Here is a 12,213-nt window from a genome sequence, read left to right on the forward strand (position 1 = left end):
CCTGGTTGGGCCTCATCCACCGCTGCAGGTATGTTAGGCTACACATCAGTTTTGTCCTGGTAACTCTATCAGTCCCCCTGGTTGGGCCTCATCCACCCGCTGCAGGTATGTTAGGCTACACGTCAGTTTTGTCATGGTAACTCTATCAGTCCCCTGGTTGGGCCTCATCCACCCGCTGCAGGTATGTTAGGCTACACGTCAGTTTTGTCATGGTAACTCTATCAGTCCCCTGGTTGGGCCTCATCCACCCGCTGCAGGTATGTTAGGCTACACATCAGTTTTGTCCTGGTAACTCTATCAGGTCCCCCTGGTTGGGCCTCATCCACTCGCTGCAGGTATGTTAGGCTACACGTCAGTTTTGTCATGGTAACTCTATCAGTCCCCTGGTTGGGCCTCATCCACTCGCTGCAGGTATGTTAGGCTACACGTCAGTTTTGTCCTGGTAACTCTATCAGGTCCCCCTGGTTGGGCCTCATCCACGCGCTGCAGGTATGTTAGGCTACACACGTCCATAGTAAGTAAGCTTAAAACTGGCATGTCATGATCGTAAAATTGCACGGACAAACCCTATTCGAGGTTAAATTTCCATCCAATTAAAGTGTAATTTGCTGATAATGTGTGATTTAGAGGTTAATGACTGCGCATCAGTTGTTTTGAGGGTATTGTGAAATATCTAAACATTGTGCTTTGGAACCGAGGAATATCCCGAGGGATATAACCTCATTCATAACCGTCACTCTTCACTTTTTTAATTCAATTTACGTCACATTTTCTTCTTTTAATTTTAAAACAGAACACAATTTTAACTTTATCTGTCGTTTTCCCTGTAAAAAATCGAATAGCCCATTAAGGAAATACCGCTAGCAACCAATTACACTAGCACGCAATCATGCAATGTCCAATTACGGTGGCCAGTGTCTGCGTAAATTGTTCAAACGCGTAACACATCACGTAACGCGGTCATTGTAGAGCGTACTTTTAGCTACGTCACGAGACGCGGTCATTATACTTTTTCAATGACCTGCATTTGCGTCCGCATATTTAAAAGTTATTATCTGTGATTGGATCGAACTTGCTGCATATATTGATGAGGTTATGAATTGCTCACTAGGACTTTTTGCATGATTATAATACCCAGTGGTGTATACTTTGTGAAAGACTAAGCCTGAAGTGCTTTAATTACAGTCAAATTTAAGAATATTTGATTAAAACTGGGGATCGCCAGTTTCATTCACCAATTCCCCCATAGAGCTCCACAGATAAGTGGCTAAATAGTTTTCTTTTGTTTTACCTCATTTTTCGGCTTAAAATAATCAGAAAATACGTAAAGATTATTGGGAAAGAATAACAAAATTTAATTTGGACTGAAATCATACATTAGGCCAAGACTTATTTTTTCAATAACTCACTACTGTATGCCTGTAGGCAAATTAAAATGCAGTAACTGCTACTAAATGCTGAATAATATTTTTGAATCCAAAAAAATTAGGTCTATATTTTTTCTGGAATGGGGAGTAGCAATGAACAAATCAGATACTACCCTCTTGATGTGGCTTGTTGTGATATGATTTGTTTGGTTTCTTCCTAGTTTCAGATGCCCAATCAGCGGTGTCTATGACAGCTGCAGGACTTGCTCCACCTGCTACTGATGTGTTAGGGGAAGGCAAAGTACAGTCATCTGAGGTTGATTCTAGATATTACACAGAGATGATGGACTGTGTGCCTCATGAGAGTGTTAGTGTACCACTCATTATGCACTGTATGCTAGAACAGGTAGGTCTAACAACCACTGGCTAATTTCAACGTGGTATTATTATGTAAGCTTACGTAGCTACACAGTTTGACTTCCTGGACTGCTGTGATGGAAGACATAACCTTAATCTCCTACACAGGAGATGTGCAATTCAAATAGAGTTACCCATTGAGGCAACCCCATTTAAAATTCATACCCTGTATGTGGAAGATTAAAGTCTTGTCTTCCATAAGGTGTATGGATTTCATCTGGAACAGCCCATATCTTCCATAAGGTGTATGGATTTCATCTGGAACAGCCCATATCTTCCATAAGGTGTATGGATTTCATCTGGAACAGCCCATATTTAAGTTTAAAACATGTCATAACAAGTTAGAGAACATTTAAGACTCAAGTTAAAAGTCCTCAGTGATAGCTTGACAATCTAGCCTGGTTTCATCATACATGTACTTCACACCTAGCTAAATATCACACAATCACACGTTATATTAAATGTAACAGCTTTTCTTAGCTTGACATTTATCAAACAGAGATGGGTCCCTGGGCACCAACACTTTTCCCTGCATTTTCCAGTTCAATTGTATTTTAATTTCGCCAATGCAATTAATTTGTTGGAAATTTTTTATGTTATGAAATATGTAAATTAGAATTTCAAAATATGGACAAGTAAGGCAGTCAAATGGGGCTATTGCAGTTTAAATGCATACACCTCCTATGGAAGATCTTAATCACCCACACAAGGAGTGTGAATTTCAAATGCGGTCATCTGAATGGGTGATTCCATTTAAGATCTACACCCCCTATGTGGGACATTATGGTCATACCTTCCATAGGAGGTTGTATGGATTTCAACTGGAATAGCCCATTGCATTAGCCATGTACATAATGCTAACAGATGACACTATGATTAGCATTATATGAGAGTGTTGGAACCAAGCAAGCAATGACAAATATTGCACAATGCAATTCCCAGTGGTATGATGGTCTAGTGAGGCCGTATCCAACTTCACACATTTAGAGAATAAACGATAGGAACTTTTGTTTTTACTATCCTGTTATGCGTTATCAAAGCTTGTGAAAACATTTTTTTCAAACCTGACTCTTTGGCGTATTTGTAAGATTTAACACATGTCCCAACTTAACACCTAAATAGAATCAGCCAAATTTATTTGTCAGGTCAACAGAGCCATTTTGACATAATGTCGTATTCAGCCATTAAATCCTCCATAGAACTCTACATTAAATGACCAAACTTTCATTCTACCTTGTTGTTTGGGGTTAAAATGGACAGAAACCTTTCCTGACAGTTATTTCTAATATGACTGAAGAGGTTCATCAGGTCTGTTGATTAAACAGCTAATTAAAGTTCTTTGCCAAGACCAAAGGAAAAACTTACGTTTTTCTGCTGACAGTTTCGCCAGAAACCTTCTGGCTTTCTCAAAGCGATTGATGTTGTTATTGATCCATCTGCTTGGAGCGGGAATCCCGGCCGGATGTTATTGTTTTACCGGAAGTACTCCTGTCTCCAACGTTGGAGACGTCTATACGTCTATACATTCAACTTTCAATTTAGATATTAATCAGGCCACAGCCATATGTTCCTCACACATGTCCAAATATCACACTTTATATATTATATATCATAATGGCAATGTTTCAAGTTTATATCTGTCCATGCAAGCTGACCACATTTAGTCAGTTTTGACACCTAAATAGCTTTGAAGACTTTGACACATTGAGCCAATTATCCCCTGGAGCTTCATGGTGATGTCACATGCCATTTGAAAAAGTGTTAGTGAGTTAGTGATGTCGTTTAGCAATGACAGACTAGAATCAAAAGGTTATCATTGTAACACTTGATAGACTCAGAACAAACTGATGCATGACAGGTTTTGTTTTAACTTTTAATTTCAAAGTTAACAAGCTCGACAGAATCTCGGAAGGTGCGGGTTGAACTTGTTGAAGGGCCTTATTGTATTGTATTCAAGTTTGACAGTTTTTGTTATTGTCATGATCATTATGTAATTAAAACAAATTTATTTAAAGACGGTGAAGTAAACTGCATTTCGTAAACTCTTAGTGATCTTTGTTAAACTAATCCTTCACAACATGAGGAAAACTCTTTGAGCTTTTATGAATCCCCTTTTCATCCCTGTTCCCTTTTCCTAATCACTGCCCAGCTCCGTTATTGGTGGTGTGTGCCCTTAATACTGTAATAGACAGAGCATGTTGTGTCTCTTTTATTGTGGTATTTAAAGGATGTGAAGTTTTTAGCTACAATTCCCTATTTGTTGGTAAATGGATATGGTGTGTCTTGGGCCACAATAGTCAGCGAATTCTTGTAAAGTGTGCTGATCCTTGTGCATTTATGCGTATGCTTATTAGCACACTTTAAATTGCTGCCTTTTTTATTATAATAAACAGCAATGATTGCTGACTGATTACTGACTGGCTAATAAATATATTCCATTGTGATGTTGAATGGGTCTTTGTACAGTGGTAACAAATATATTCTTTCATTTCTTTTTCTTTATAACAGATCATAGCGACAGAAGAAGAAAGGCCACCTCCCAGTGAGAAGGCAGCTACACCAAGGGATGATGGTCTGGAATATAGCTTAGCAATGCATGTAGAAAAGATGGCGTCTAAACTCAACTCTGCTAATGGCTCTAGGGTAGGTAAACGCACAAACTGGTGATTTGTACTATTTTAAGAAACTTTTTAGTGAATGTTTCAAAATTAAGAGTACTTGCTCTGCACCCCCCCCCCCCCTCCTTCTAAAGACGGTATGCCTCTGTTACCAAGATAATTTTCAGCTGCTGAAAATAATAAGAAAGAATTTGAGCATTTTTGTGCCAACAACTCAAAATCAGGCCTTATATTAAGTATGCCTGGACAATGAGCTTCTGGTCCCAAAGATGGCTGCTGGTCCTATAGTTTGTAGTGTAAAATATTGGACACACCAGGAGCCAAAACTTGGCAACCATGGGGTAAAAAAAAGCCTGGGTGCCTGGTTAATATAAGCCTTGCTCAAAATAAACTTTGGCAGCGTTATACTACCCCCTTTATCACGTCACATAATGTCAAGTTATATAGGCTTGACACATAATCACACAGAAATGCATTGCTTAGAGCCTCAGCTGTGTTCATAAACTTTATGCAAGACATGAGGCGTGTAAAATTACATATATAGGAAGTAAAAGTCATTCACCTCAGCTTGCCTTGGTTTATTCATGTAATGTTGATATAAAGTCATGCATGATCACATGAATGTTTGATTAATGTAATCAGACAGACGCCCCTTCATTGGGGGAAATCGTTACCTTTTGCTCAACCTGGTTTAGTCCTTGTATCAACCTAGTTTATTTGTAATGTTGGTAGGAAGTCATGCATGTGGATCACATGAATGTTTGATTAATGTAATCAGACAGACGCCCCTTCATTGGGGAAATCATTACTTATTGCTCAACCTGGTTTAGTCCTTGTATCAACCTGGTTTAGTCCTTGTATCAACCTGGTTTATTTGTAATCTTGGTAGGAATTCATCATGCATGTGGATCACATGAATGTTTGATTAATGTAATCAGACAGAGACGCCCTTTCATTGGGGAAATCGTTACCTTTTGCTCAACCTGGTTTAGTCCTCAGCTCAACCTGGTTTATTCATGTAATCTTGCTAGTAAGTCATGCATGCGGATCACATGAATGTTTGATTATGAGATGTCGCATTGGGGAAGTCATTCCCCTTTGCTCAACCTGTGTTTGTCATGTAAATGTTAATGCTATGTTCATAAATATGCAAGCTATGTTAGTGTATATAGTAAACCATTATAACGGTGGGTATTGTATAGCACCTGAGCAATGCAAAAAGGTCAGTTGACATTTACCAGGCAAAATAATAGTTTTTTAATTATTAAACTTTCAAAAATGGCAGGAAAGCAAAATGGTAGCAAAAGGTGTTTCTAGATGCAAAAATTTGAGCACTAATAATTATTGTGCCATGTTCAATTAGGTGACTTGTCCTGTGAATGCCATTGGTATTTGGTTGATTTAAATTTGCAGTTGTCCTGTTTGTCCTGTAATGATGAAACTTGGTAGAAGTTAATTTGAGTACATATTAATTACTTATTTGTTTAAAGCGGCCCACCCATAAGCCTAGAACCACACAATTTTAGTAGTGGTCACCCTTCTTTTGCAATTCGTAAATATTATGATTTTTGTGGTGGTTTATAAATGGAGCGATGGAAAATTGCGATATTCATTTCTACCAGTCTATGTTGGACTGAGATTAAAAAAGACTAATAATTAATTATTTTGTGAAATATTGTAAGATGATAGTGGTTCCCTCTTGGCACCCACTCTCCTTATTCATTTTGATATTCCTTTGTCTGCATTCTACATGTACCCACTTTTTTGTACTAAATTCTCATTTTATTATGGTGCAAGTGATACAGACTTACACCAATAGGAGTAATGCGACCGCAGGCAATCGCAAAATACACAAAGTCATGCAAATTAAAGCACTTACAGCCATCGCATAATACACACGAAAACAGTAATGCATAAATAAATGCGATAGTAGTGACCGTACACTGTATTTTAGACCCTGGATTTTACTTTTATTCCCTCAGGTTTGGACTTTAATAAGATTGAAAAATATGAGGTGAATATGCATTGTACTCATTGTATGAATACCATTCACCACACTTTGAATTTTTAATCCCAAAAAGGTTTCCAACACCCTAATTTATTATAGATTATATTATATTAATTTTTTATCTGGACACCAGGTGGTCATAATTGCTGTACCTTGAAGCATTGTCTGGATGCTAATTTTGTATAATGTTACAGCACATGAAAGGTAAATCAGTCAATGACTATGGTTTTTATATATCCCAATTTCTCTAAAACATGCTACCTTTTAAAAAGTACATTAAGCAAACCTATAATACTCTACCCAGGGCCTCACTTATATAACACAATGTTCACCAATTAATATTGCATCTTAATGTCTCCTTTGTATAGAACACACCAGCTGAGCTCAACACTACCAAGTCTGACAACAACACCACCAAACCTCATTTCTATCACCATGGTGATAACCTGGCCAGACGTCTCCATCACCTGAATTCCATTAATGGCTTCAACCCTATGGAAGCTGAACTCGCCATGATGGACTACATCCCCGTAGCCAAGCTCAGGGAGTTTCCTCGTCCAACAACGGACATTTCAAAAGAGCGAGCCGCTCGTCTTCATGAACTCATCCATTTCTGCACCAGCGGAAGTATCGACCAGGCCGAGTTTGGGCACGCTTTTAAGCAGTTTGTTTTTGAAAGTCTGAAGTTAAGAGAGACAGACGAGGAAGGGCTTGTTTTGGAGACTGAGACGTGTGGGAGTTGTGTTGTGTGGGATGATCCGTATCCTTTGTTTAAGAAGCCTGATGATGATATGCTGACAGAGATAGCTGTGCCTCGACTACCAGGAGAAGATGGTAAGGCCGCACACTGATTGATTGGTTGGTAGTACAGCTTAGTTTATTTGACTAATATTTATGTCGTGTTGTAAGTCTTACAAGGGATCATAAGTTAACCCACCGTAACTTCCTTTGGAAAGGTTTGGGATTTAGTTTGGAAGGGTTTGGGATTAACAATGGGCTGAATTATGATGCACATCATGAATATTAGTGTTAAATGCACTGGGTCGCAATTAAGATTAACTTTTGTGGGTCATAATAAAACTGTTTATCAACCTTTTTATTAGACACTTTTCGATTTCCCACAAGATCATTAACAAAACTCACTGTAAGATGCTAAACACAGCCAAATTAAAAAGTCTCCAGTAGTTCCATCCCCATTTAATCAGAGTCTGATGAGTTTATGGCAAGATAATTTGTTTAATAATTTTTTATACACTTTCCATCGAAGGTTGATACCAAATTTGATATCAAAAGTTTAATCATCGTGAGCATAGGAGTCGTTGTTGGGAAATTCGTGCAATTTCAAAAATGACAAATTACGAATTGACCACGCAAAAGTCAATGCATGGTATCAGCTTATTATGTAGCCTGAAGCAACCTGTACAGGAATCATTGTACACTTGCCTGCGCACAATTGAAAGAGCGGGGTATTTGATTTGCATTTTGACATGCATGGGTAAACCTTTAACCTGCTGGCCTATTCAGGCGACATAATTCTTGGCACTCACACTAGTTCCGCTTCGTGATACAATTCCCTTTGTCATTTTTAAAATTGCACGATTTTCCAAACAAAGGTTCCTCTGCTCATAATGATTAAACTTTTGATATCAAATTTGGTATCAACCTTCGAAGGAAAGTGTATAGAAAATTATTATAAAAATGATTTTGCCATAAACTCATCAGACTCTGAGTAAATGGGGATGAAACTACTGGAGACTTTTTAATTTGGCTGTGTTTATTTCAAGTTGAAATCCATATATGGAAGACATGACCTTAACCTCCCATGTCGGGAGTGTAGTTTCACACTCCCTGTCTGGAAGATTAAGGGAGTCTTCCATAGGGGGTGTATGGATTACAACTGGAATAGCAACATTTGTGCAACCATATGTGACCTAATCCCACAAAAACCGCACCAAGTAAAGTTGGTTTTTTTAAACTTCCGTGGTCGTGCATGTGCGTATCGCGTACACGAGCGTAAACGCAAAAGCAATAAACAATCACGCTGATTGGCTGATCAATGCACTTGACAACAAGCCGGCTGACCCATTGGTCTTCGGCGCGGCGTGTAGTAGGCGACCTTGTCACTTCTACGCGATCGCAATTCACCAGCGCGTACCCGGACCACGGAAGTTTTAAAAAAAAAACTTTAGCAAAATAAAAAAGTTTGAGATTTGTCTAGATTTAGAATTCTCAAATTTCAAGCTTTAAAATGATGTATCACATGAGAGTTGCTCATTCTTTTGGCAAAGGTTTAAAAATAAATATTTTTCTTACAATTTCTTTTGTTTTCTATTAATATTTGACATGTTTCAAAGTTTTTGATTAAATCTTTTGCTGGAACTTACTTTTTACAACTTGTTACGTTGCATCTGATACCATCAGACTTCATCAGGCAAACAAATCTATGTGACAACATTGAGAGCTAAAACTGTCTCTGAATAGGAGAAATTAGTAACATTCACCGCAGCGCTTTCACCGGCTCAACCTGCATCTTCAGCAGAGTCTTTTTAAAAATTTCTGTCAAGAATATTTGATGTTATTCCATGTCTAACAGCTTTGTTGTCATGTACCATTCCAGCTCAGCAAACAAATGGTAAATCCGATCAGACACTAGGTCCAAGCAATTCCCAGCTTGGTATCCTCAAGACATCATCAAGACAAGGCTCAGCTGCAAGTGTCAGGTCATCAAGGAGCATAGGTATGTCAGTGGGTACTATGGGCTATTCCTGTTGAAATCCATACGCCCCTTGTAGAAGACATAACCTTGATCTCCCACACGGGGTGTGTGCATTCCAAATGGGGTTACCTAAATGGGTGATGCCATTTGAAATCTATTAAACCCCCTGTGTGGGAGATTAAGGACATGTATTCCATAATAGGGGGTGTATGGATATCAACTGGAATGTCCAACACATTCTGTTAATCTAAGGAAGTTACATCCAGGACTTGCCATCTTAAAATATTAAGTTTCAATACAAGAAGGTGTTTATGTCCATGTTGTGGACTTGACCTCCTCAGGCAGGCCGTAACCAGGTTTATTGGGGGGGCTGATTTTGAAAAAGTAGACCTTTATTTCAAAATTTGGACCATTTTGGACTAGGGGGGGGGGGCAGATTTTGAAAAAATTGACTTCTTTTCCAAAATTGGGGCCTTTTTGACCAAAAAGGCATAAAAAAAACCCAATTTTCTTCGCTCTCTACAATCGCAACTGAGACTTTCGGGTCAAAAAAGGGGACTTTTTGGGATTTGGGGTGTGGTTATAGGCCTATCCTCAGGTTATACCTCTCACTGTCATTTACACAGTCATGCTCTACCACATTACTATAAAACTTGGCATAGAGGGTGTAGAGTATAACTGCCTTGTAGCAGAAACTGACACTTTCATGATTTTGTGACTTAACCTCCTTTCTCACTATGATCCCATACCAATACAAAGTATGCAGGGTCTTCAATTTATTTAACCCCATGAGTACTACCTGCTGATTGGTTACCACAAGACTATTATAATTTGTTGAGGCAATTAGCAGCATTGTATGAAATGATGGTAGGGCTGAAAAGGATTGAGCTTAAATATCGCCGAGATGATTATATCGCATAAGGAATGCTGTTAGAAAGGCAGTAGTTTGTTTGTTTGTTTAAATGATCTTCCTGTATAGGAACGCTTGAGTCTCGGGGATTTAGTTGTGGGATTGTCACATAAGGCACAACACATGGAGGGCTGTTTGCTTTAAAGGGCCGTATTTACCACCCCAACTACATACACCAGGGAGGTGTTCATAATTGGATAATGACATTTTTTACGATCTAGTAGAAGGGATTTGACTATTTGTAAACAGGTTTGAATCTTAGAAATAGAAAAAAGGTCAATAAGGTCAGATTTTATGGGTGCTATTGGTGACAGATATGGTGCTTGGCTGGCCTGGTCACCAATTACGGCTCTTTAAGCAACACATTTCTCAAGCAAAAACTTGGAAGAAATCCGCTGTGTGAACTGTCTTCAGGATTTCAATCCCCAGGGATTGGTACTCTGTGTGAACAAGCCATTTTGCGATTCTTGAGTGCTGAGCTTAACTTTATGACCTTGCTTTAATTATATATTGAACATGGCTCAATTTGGTATGCTACTAAATATGCCAAAGTAAGCTTCCAGTTGTAATTCCAAAGCTGACGTCATTGGGCATCACAAAACTCAAGGGTTCTAGTCTTCAATGGAGTCGTGTAGACTCACAGTCGGGATTGGCTAAGGAATCATAATTCTCAAGTACGCTGATCCTCAAGAATCATATGACCGTCTGAACACCCCTATAGAAAGGTTGTTGAACCAAGAGATGTGAATTGCCTTGGGATATAGAGTGATTGATTTGATAGAATGGACTCATGACTTATGACATTGATGTATTACATTATGCCCTGGAGGTGAATGTGACATGGAATGTGATGATGATATGCATTGATGCTGATAACGGCTTTGTGGCAATCACCTAGGGAGGAAGGATGAAAGAGGAGGGAGAAGAGATGAAAACAAGAGGAAAAGATGGATGATGATAAGAAGAAGGGAGGAAGATGGAGGGGAAAGTGGAATAAAGAATAAATAAAGCAACATAAAAGGGAGGATGAAAGAATGGGATGATAGCAGAAACTTGTAAAAGAGAGTTACGAGAGAAGAGATACCGTATACATGTAGATAAAAATGAACAGAAATCTAGGGCTTGAAACAAATCTTGTGTCACTGTTTCAATAAGTACATGTGCATGATTATGTGTGATATTTCTTACCTGACTTCTTATGTATGTAAAATTGATTCATATTGTGTGCAAACTTTCCATGTTTTTCCCCAATTTTCAACAGACCTGGAGCTAGACGACGATGATGGTATGCGAGTCTCATTTAATTGATGCATGATGATAGTTATCTGCATGTTTGCATAATGGGCTATTCCAGTTGAAATTCATACACTTCCTATGGAAGACATGACCTTGATTGTCCATATAGGGAGTGTGAATGTCAAATGGGGTTACCTGAATGGGTGACTTCATTTGAAATTTACTCACCCTGTGTGGTCGATTACGGCCATGGGTGTACGGATTTCAGCTAGCAGAGCCCAATATTGCAGCTATTATAGATAATGCAGCTTTATATTATTTGCAGCCCTCGATTTTAGCAATTATGTAAAACCTTTTGTGTTTCTGACCCTTGTTCCTCTTTCGCATCAAGCACCCATTGATGCTATATTCTAGTTTAGTAAAATGTGCATAATGTCACAGGCTAGTTTGCCAAGTTATTGATAACATTGAAAATTAAAAAGTAACTTGATTTTTGGTGTAAACAGGCCACAACACAGTGCACGCTATAGCAGTGACGTAGCTTTAAGGAGTTTGCTAAGGGGCAAGGATACAGAATGGTCCCTAAAATCCCCAATTTGCACAAATACCACTAATTTGATTATAATCAAGTCAAAACAGGTTTTCAAATGACTATTATTTTATGTTGACTTCACTGCTTGGAGGGGATGCAGAATCGATCTAGGTGGTAATGAATTGGTCAATTCAGCACCCCCTAACACAGCGCCCAGGGCACATACCCTCCCATGCCCCTTAGCTACGCCACTGCACACGCTGTGGATCCATCCCCACACCTGCCTAATACACCGCTGGTCGTCTTAACTCTGCAAACGTTCCCCAAATATCCAATTGTAAATATGTATCAATTAGGCCTATATGTATTGTGTATATAGTAGATATTGCATGATTTTGGTTCATGTTCT

General features: G+C 38.7%; 1 protein-coding gene across 1 annotated transcript in view; it reads left to right on the forward strand.

The window, feature by feature from the left end:
- Window positions 1-12,213, forward strand: part of LOC140158060 (sperm-associated antigen 17-like) — an 82,705-nt gene that overhangs the window by 23,139 nt on the left and 47,353 nt on the right. Inside the window, 4 exon segments of the mRNA XM_072181308.1 lie at window positions 1,589-1,773; window positions 4,293-4,427; window positions 6,779-7,244; window positions 9,028-9,147. Coding sequence (XP_072037409.1) covers window positions 1,589-1,773; window positions 4,293-4,427; window positions 6,779-7,244; window positions 9,028-9,147 — 906 coding nt within the window.

The sequence above is a fragment of the Amphiura filiformis genome, chromosome 7, assembly GCF_039555335.1.
Source record: "Amphiura filiformis chromosome 7, Afil_fr2py, whole genome shotgun sequence".
Lineage (NCBI taxonomy): Eukaryota > Metazoa > Echinodermata > Ophiuroidea > Amphilepidida > Amphiuridae > Amphiura > Amphiura filiformis.